This window comes from Callionymus lyra, chromosome 17 (assembly GCF_982586985.1).
Source record: "Callionymus lyra chromosome 17, fCalLyr1.hap1.1, whole genome shotgun sequence".
In the NCBI taxonomy this organism is placed as follows: domain Eukaryota; kingdom Metazoa; phylum Chordata; class Actinopteri; order Syngnathiformes; family Callionymidae; genus Callionymus; species Callionymus lyra.
Window position 1 is genome coordinate 3,003,784 of NC_141834.1, and position 8,674 is coordinate 3,012,457.

The 8,674-nt window shown below is 38.8% G+C and overlaps 1 protein-coding gene across 1 annotated transcript; it reads left to right on the plus strand.

Annotated features, from left to right (window-relative positions):
- The first annotated feature begins 2,165 nt into the window (after positions 1–2,165).
- On the plus strand, positions 2,166–6,041 carry pbx2 (pre-B-cell leukemia homeobox 2). The gene is made up of 8 exons (XM_087812339.1): positions 2,166–2,471; positions 2,938–3,011; positions 3,840–4,084; positions 4,201–4,391; positions 4,584–4,719; positions 4,775–4,916; positions 5,066–5,157; positions 5,366–6,041. Exons 1-8 carry the CDS (start codon positions 2,227–2,229, stop codon positions 5,435–5,437), a joined length of 1,197 nt encoding a protein of 398 aa, XP_087668465.1. The 5' UTR covers positions 2,166–2,226; the 3' UTR covers positions 5,438–6,041.
- The last annotated feature ends 2,633 nt before the right edge of the window (positions 6,042–8,674 follow it).

Below are 8,674 nucleotides of genomic sequence, written 5' to 3' on the forward strand. Positions count from 1 at the left end.
ATCTGCAGCTACGTGTTGAAACAGGCTTCTCGTGCGCTGCTGTGGTTTAGGCAGACTTCCTGTTGACTTTGAAAAAAAAGAAGAAGAAGCAGTAAAGTCTTATCACTTTATGCTTGCTTTCTCCCTTCCGCATTGTACGCAAGTTACTGAGCCCAGGACAATCCAGTTAATAGCTGATAGGCTTATAGTCAAGTCAACTCAACCAAGACCGAGACGTTTTCTAGAACACGACCAAAAATAATAAAAAACCGTTCACTTGCAGTAGTTGTAGAAGATTAGCTTTACACTGTGTACAGCTGCACATGTGAATGAGCTCAGCAGGTTTCTGCTAATGTGTCACACAAAGGTGGGAATGTTGCTGCCGATATTTCACACAGACATGACACCAAGATGACTCTCTGGAATAGAAGTCACTTATAGGCCTGATAAAAAAAAAAACATTTTAACACAATAGCCATGTTATTATGTTTGATCATATTTCCTGTCTTGTTTGTCATTAGTAATTATTGAAGAATCAATAATGTAATTAGTGTATTAGAGGAATATGATTTATAAACCAAGTAAATACTTGTATGATCAATGTTGAAATAAAACGAGTCATCCAACCAGCAATGTGTGCCTTGCTTTCAAACAATTGGAGACAATATGGTCAACCTCATCTGGATGGAGGTACAGTGCAGCATGTTGATGAGTAAGTAGTATTACTCCTGAATCAAAAATATAATCACTGACATGTATATTGAGACATAAAATAGAAACCAGACCAATGTACTCAATCAAGCTATAGCCTTAGCCCAGATAGCAGGAGGACTAATAAATAGACAGACAATATACAATAATATAAAAGCAATAAGGTGATAAACAATAGGGAGAGATTCATTCACTTTAAACTGCTGCATATAATTAGCAGGAAAACATGTCTAATACCTTAAAGTAAAATAAAATCCATTATAAAACTAAATAAGTAAATAACTCCTATAAAAATTAACTTTCTCTTCAAATAAACATTAAGTTGTAGCTGATAGGAACTGTAGGGAAAGAAAGACAGGCATGGGAAAAGAAAGTATGACAATAAAACTGTACATATTAAAAAAAAAAAGTAGATATTAAGGAGAAGTGTAAAGTCTACTTGAACTTCAGACCGGTACTAAAGCAACCTTACACCATTGAACTCAATGACTCGTGGCCTTGACATCTGTGTTGTTTGCTCCATTTCTACTCAGTACACAGTTATAAAGTCTGTTTATCCTCCTCCATCACTGTGTGGTTTGCAGCGGCCATAAAGACTGTTTTTGCATTGTTTTTTAGTTTTTTTCATATTTTTGTAAATTATTTCTTTCTGTTTTCATTCCTTTTCTATCTTCTGAGTGAACAAAATGTTTGATTCCTAAAAGGTCACTTACAGAGGAAGAAAAACAATCTGTGTATAATGTCAATACATAATTAAAGCTGTTTAAGATGATTCAAATAACTGGGTTTATAGTTGTACATATAAAATATATACATAAGATTTGTTGTGGATGACTCTGCTGTGTACTTCTTCGGGCTATTAAATTGTACAATTCTGAGTTCGGGGGCAGGAGTGGAGTGAAAGTATCTGTATGTTCAGTTCTATATTAGTCTTTGCATCCTTTCTCTTTTTCATTTTTATTTGATCTATGTTCTTTATAATTAGATTGTATCTTCTTGTTCTTTCTCTTTATTTATCTTTGTTCTTGTTCTTATTTTATTTTGATTTATTTTTTATGAAAAATTGCTGTATTTGCTGTGGCTATTGGAAAAAAAAAACAATTTCAATAAAGTTCTACCTTACCTTACCTTACCTTACTTCCTCAGAGGTCACAACAGAACTAAAGGAGGTTTCAGGTGGGAGAGGGAAGTCTGGACTTCTTCACATGAACCTAGGCACAAAAGTTGTTTGAAAAACAAGACATAATTTCAAGTGCTATACACAAATGTTACAACAACAACAGAATAATGTCTTCATGTTATTGATCTAAAATACTTTCATTTGGCAGTAAATACCAGGAACCAGTAAAGCTGTCAAAAAGTAAATGAAAGGAAACCATGTTTGAATATTTACCAACATATCAGGTAAATAAAAGTAATGCTTTTTCGATCTTGTACCTTTCCCTGCCGCTCACTAGGGGACCCTGCTGGCTGACATGTGTCGGATCACAGAGTGTCGTGTGACTGAGCTCAGAAGGGCAGCAGTCGTCGCTGATCATGTTGCAGCAGCAGCAGCCTCTGACGGCTAACGGGGCCTCGAACGGCCGGGGACTCGGCTTGAGCGGCCACCCGGGGATGCCGGCGCTCAACTCGGTCAACCAGTCCTCGCAGCGCCGGCCCGACGGGGGCGACTCGGGCCTCGAGGCCACCGAGAACGGACACGAAAACCGACGGGACATTGGAGATATTCTCCAGCAGATCATGACCATCACTGACCAAAGTTTGGACGAGGCTCAGGCGAAGTTAGTGACACTTTATTATTTTTATATTTCAACGTCGATTTGTTTTGGTTTTTCTGCCGCTTTGTTGATCTCGCCGTGGTAAAGTTTCCACAACTTCGATCACGTTTTCATAGTTTATGCCCAATCATCGCATGTTTATTATTTACTGATATGTATTGTCAGGTATGAACTAAAACACGTCTATAGTTTTTTTTAACAATAAGGTAAATCATTCAACAAGATCAGTTAGCATTTGTTAGCTCGTTAGCAAACGCTAGGAAGCTAATGTCAAAGCCACAACGATTCTACGGAATGTTTTCATTTGTCGACATCTCCAAAGTATTGGTATAATAACTGTCAAAACAAGCAATTGTAATTGTATTTTAAACACAAAAGGGTGGTCACTTTGTAGTGATTTGTGCGGTTGTTTTGGTTCGTTGTATGCTAAGTGCTAAGCTACATGTCATTTTCTTCGCTTCTTTTCCAGAAAACACGCTCTCAATTGTCACCGGATGAAGCCAGCTTTATTCAGCGTCTTGTGTGAAATCAAAGAGAAGACTGGTAATGTTTAATGTCTTGTCGATCAATACGTTGTAGCTTATAGAAACAGCAGCGCTGGTGTTGTCATTGTTGTTGACTTCTCACATGAGGACATCATGCCTGGTTGATGTTTGTTATGAAGTTTGGTGTTTGATGCCCTTGTTGTGTATAAATTATGTACTGTCTCAAATGTATAAACTTCTAGAACTTACTATCAGGGGCTGATGTAAGAAAAAGCGGTGAAGGGCTTTACAGAGTTGTTTTTGTTTTCTATTTTTTCTCTAGGATGTGACCATATGTTGCCACCCATTAATTCCTATTGCATAAAATAATTTATTAACTTATTATGGGGATTTATGCTCCATGTTCAACCACTCTTACGGTTTTCTTGTGGTATATGGTCTTATAGCACAGGAAATATAGACCTAATGAGGTGGAATACCATGTTGGATAAAGACGTTTTCTTCTCTTCTAGCTATAGTTTTAAACAGGTCCAACTATATCTTCAGCAATAATCAAGAATGTATTATAAGTTTGCATTAGACGTTTTGAAATCCATAATCTGTGATAGTATGTAAATACAGTAATACAATTCTATTTATTTATTAGGAGGGATAAGATAAACTTTTATATATTAAAAATAAATGTATTCATTATTATTTTACTCTGTTTTTCATTGTTATTCATTCTTATTTATGATTACGTTTTATCTTGCGTACAGTATGTATTATTAAAACGTGTATGTATCATTAATACTGAACTGCTGTGACGATTTACGGTTCCCTCAACGTGGGAAGAACAAAGGTATATCTCATCTTGTGTGTCATACTCACACTTATTTACTGGCAGGTTTGTCCATGAGGAACTCCCAGGAAGAGGAACCTCAGGACCCTCAGCTGGTGCGATTGGACAACATGCTGTTAGCGGAAGGCGTGGCGGGACCAGAGAAAGGTGGCGGAGCCGCCGCCGCCGTTTCTGCCGCCACCAGCTCAGGAGGGATGTCACCTGACAGCTCGCTGGAACACTCAGACTACAAAAGCAAGTTGAGCCAGATTCGCAGTATCTACCACAGCGAGCTAGAGAAGTATGAGCAGGTACCGTGTCACAACAGGTGACAACTGACGGCATTGTACACACTAATAAATGTGTCTATCACAATCGGTAATATATGTACATTTGTGTAAAAACATACTTTTGCAACTCTTAACAGGCGTGCACCGAGTTCACCACCCATGTCATGAACCTGCTTCGAGAGCAGTCCCGCACTCGGCCTGTGACTCCCCGTGAGATCGAGCGAATGGTGGCCATCATCCACCGCAAGTTCAGCTCCATCCAGACCCAGCTGAAGCAGAGCACCTGCGAAGCTGTCATGATCCTCAGGTCGCGCTTCCTCGACGCCAGGTGAGCTTTTTTATTCAAGACTTCTTATGAGGTGTTATCTGTCCAGCATCTGGTGGTTTAACAACCCTGGAAGAGTCAGGTTACAATTCTAATTATTTTATTCTGTCAAATAAAAAAAGAAACAATGAAAAAATGAGACGATTGTCAGTTTTATCAATAGTTGTGGGTTCAGTGGAGTCTCTCTTCTCTCAGACGCAAGAGACGCAACTTCAGCAAACAGGCCACAGAAGTCCTCAACGAGTACTTTTACTCCCACCTCTCTAACCCATACCCCAGTGAAGAAGCCAAAGAGGAACTCGCCAAAAATTGTGGAATCACGATGTCTCAGGTGAGCGTCATTTTGATGGCGCTGTGAAACCGTTGACAAAGTTGTTTGTATACAGGTCTCCAACTGGTTTGGCAACAAAAGAATTCGGTATAAGAAAAACATCGGCAAGTTTCAAGAAGAGGCAAACCTCTATGCCATGAAGACCGCCTTAGGGACCCGGCAGGGCGACGATTCTCCACACACGCCAAACTCTACAGGTAACATGAGCCCCGGAGCTCTTCCGAGCCAGTGTGTTTTACACTATGGCCGCTAGATGGTGCCAAATAACTTTCAAGCGTAGTGATCATGATGCTGCAGGGTGATGTTTTTACCAAGTTGGATTCAAACCTGACTTGTCTTTCTCCAGGATCAGGATCCTTCTCACTGTCTGGGTCAGCTGACCTGTTCCTCGGTGTCCCACCTATGAACGGAGAATCCACCTATCAAATGGGAGTGCAGGTACGTGACTAACCTTTGATCTAAAACCCTCAAATTGAAGTCAAATATTCACAAGTACAAACATTATCAGAAGTGCAAGTGTTCCTAGTTGAGTTTCTAGTTTCTGCTTTCTCTTAGCTTTTAAGAGAACGCGTGTCTTGTCAGAGAATGTGTTCTGTCCTCGTATGACCTCTTAAATCTTTTGTTCTTGTTATTTATAATCTTTTAGGCAAACGGAAACTGGCAGGGTAGAAACTCACCGCACTCCCCCCACTCCGAAAACTCCGACAACTCTGACTGATGGTGGCAATGACGGCAACAGCAAGAAAGACAAAAGACCGAAAGAATGATATCACTCTTCCCACTTTGGCTGCAGTTGTTTTTGTATGTTTGGTTTGACGAGTTTTAATTTTTTTTCCCCACACTCAGCATTGGCCATTATTTGTACGATAAACCGAGAGCACGGATGTGTGCGTCGAAATGTGTGCGTGTTTGTGTCGTGTGCATGCCGGTGTGGTTTTATTATCCGGGGGTGTCGTGGGGTTCCTTTCACTTTGTTACTGAGGCGCATCGGGAGGAGCACAGAGAGTCGGGGCAGGGCTGCGTTATCGTTTTAGCACACTATTCTATCCTCATTATTATTATTATTACTGTTTTTATGGTTCGTGCTTGGAGATATTTCACATTTTAACAGCTCAGTACGAGAGAATGTGAATGAGAGGGCAATAGAGAAAAATCCAAAGATTGTGTATTTGTTTCTCTGTTTTTGTTTTCTAACGGTGTCTCTGTGACGTGAATGAGTGGATCGTGTGAATGAGTGTATCAACAGTGCTGTCTTTTTCTGTACAGTGAAACACCTGTATTCTCTCTACCTCTTTTACAATAAAGACTCTCTGTATTCACAACCAACTGCCTGCTTTACCGAGTCAACCTTCAAGACACGAGACAGGGGCAACAATATATTGAGATACTGTAGGAACAACAATATATTTGAACTTTCCTCTGGTGATGGACAAAGTCGTAACTGCTTTAATTTGCTTAGAAATCAGAACATTTCCAAACATCAGCTTTAAAAGCAGATGTAGTCGACTGTATCCTCTCGTCCTCAGTCCAGGATCTCCCAAGATATCAATTTAGATTTAAATGTGGAGGACAGAATGACTGGCCGGAAGCGTAATTGCACCACAAAAATAAGATGAATATTAGCATGTTAATTGTACAAATATAATTATTTTGGTGTACACATTGTTGAAATATAAACCATAAAAACTATGGTAACACATAAAATGTTTGAAAACAAACCCTTAAAAAAATGTATACAATACAGTATACAATAAAACAGAATATGGATACAGTATCGTAAAAAGGTATATTGCGATAACAATGTTTACTAACATCCCTAATTCTCATCTGATTTTGTGAGGATGTTTCCGGGAGTCTACACCTCTTTAAAGAGTTCAACTTGGAGGAGGCCGTGGGGCAGACCCAGGACGCACTGTAGAAGAGATTATCTTGTTAGATCTGGTATCTGGAGACAAAGGATTGTTGGGCTTTTCGCTTCAGTGACCCCTGGAACCTGACCCCAGACAATCAATGGAAAAGAAAGCACAAGCACTTAAAATTAGCTAAAACAAAACAAAGTTTTCATTTTGCATACATAATAACGTTTTTCTATTACATCAGCCATTTGATGTTTCCGTAAGCAAATATTAGCTGTTCCTAACAAATTCAACACATTTTTTTTTTAATCCCACTACAGAATGTGCCCAACAAAACCTAGTTCTTAAATAAATCCCCCTTAATATAGCGTACCACTATTGTCACTGACTTAAAGAGGAGATATTTATTAAGATTAGATTAGATTTTTGATCCATCTGGGGATTTCCTTCGGGAAATTGTTTTTTCCAGCATACAAGATGTGTAAACAAAGCTTGTATCCCCTAAATAAAGTGTTGACTCATGAACACATCAGCAGGATACTTTTCTCGTCTTTTGGTAAAGAGTTATATTTGCTTACTCATCATTTGACTTTATTATATGATGTGATCACACATCGGCATAGTTTTTACTGCTATACTTCTTGGTTGGATTTCATCAAAGAAAATAGCCCCCAAAAATAAAATAATTATTCTTGATCTAAATTATTATTATGAAGCACTATATTACGGTGGCCCAAAAGTGTAAAACAATTGTAATTGTAAGTTGTTGTTTTTTTAATAAATCATACTTTAACTTGGACTAACTGACTCTTAAATCTGATAAATGTGGCGGAAAATAGTACTCACAAGTTTAAATCAAGTTTTGTCCGGAAGTAAACACGGTCGTGTGCTGCTGCGGCCCCCCTGCTGTGGCCCCTGCAGGGGTCCGTGTTCTTCTCCGTCCACTCCACGTGTTCCCACGCTCGGCCGCCAGACACATCAAAGCTCGTGACGAGGAACAAAAGGCGCGCCTGCACGAGCCTGCGACAGACACGCGTGGAAGTGTGAACGAAGCGAGGCGCGTGGAGACGATCCCACGCTGAGGTGTGAAGGCAGACTGTCGTGGAAACGACGAGAGAAAGAGCAACGATTGATGATTTCACTTTTGATTTAACATCTTTAAATCCTCGTCAACTTGCCTTGATGAAGGTGAAGTGTTTTTATTTGGAACGTGGTTATTTTATGTTAAAAACGGATCAAGTCCACACTGTAAGAAAACATTCTAGGCCTTTATAAAACCCATTTAACCTTGTTTTAAAATACATGTTTTTATCTGCCTTTTGACATGATTTGAAGTAGTTGTTTTCCGAATGTAAAGTCGAATTTCTTTGCAATTTGCTTTTTAATAAATGAAGGACAGTATATTCTTCGGGAAAATTGTCCCCCGAATGAATCATATATTTTTGCCTTCTTGAGCTTACTATTTTGGTTGTTCGGAGTATTCAGTATATAAGTTAGTAAGTAAGTAAGTAATTTTTATTTGTATAGCGCTTGTCCAGACCAGGGTCACAAAGCGCTTAAACAATCAAAACAATATTCAATAAAGTATATACTTTAAAGATCAATATAAAACTGATAACACAACAGGAGTTCAAGAAAATGAAGGAAAAGCCTGAACAAATAAAAACGTCTTAATATAATAAATGTAACTTTGTACATTGTATTATTTCAGATATTTCTATCAATATAAATTAGTGCTATTTTAAAACTTGTTTTATTCTTCTGCAATATAATGCATATAATGTTCCTACATTCACGAGAATAAAAAAACTTTAATTTTTATTACATTAAATGCACTTTAAGGCCTTTTTTCATTACCATTTGTTATTTATTTAAAAATGTTACAGTTGTTCTTTGCTATGGTTTAATGCTTCAGTAAATAACTCAGCTGTTTTTAACTTTAGTCAAATGGTGGATTTACGAGTTAGAAGTGCGCCCCGCATGATCCCACCAAAGTGTGCCCCAGAAGTGTGCGCCTGGAAGGGGGCGTGGTTGAGTGGTCGCTATTGGTCAGTGTGGTGTCTTGGGGGCGGAGTCGGGTTCGTGCAGGAGGGAATAAA

What these genes read in the sequence shown, in the direction of transcription:
- pbx2 (XM_087812339.1), top strand. Translation starts at nt 2,227, where the DNA reads ATGTTGCAGCAGCAGCAGCCTCTGACGGCTAACGGGGCCTCGAACGGC. An exon ending in TTGGACGAGGCTCAGGCGAA is followed by an intron (nt 2,472 to 2,937) that starts GTTAGTGACACT and finishes CTTCTTTTCCAG; the next exon opens with AAAACACGCTCTCAATTGTC. An exon ending in GTGGAATCACGATGTCTCAG is followed by an intron (nt 4,720 to 4,774) that starts GTGAGCGTCATT and finishes GTTTGTATACAG; the next exon opens with GTCTCCAACTGGTTTGGCAA.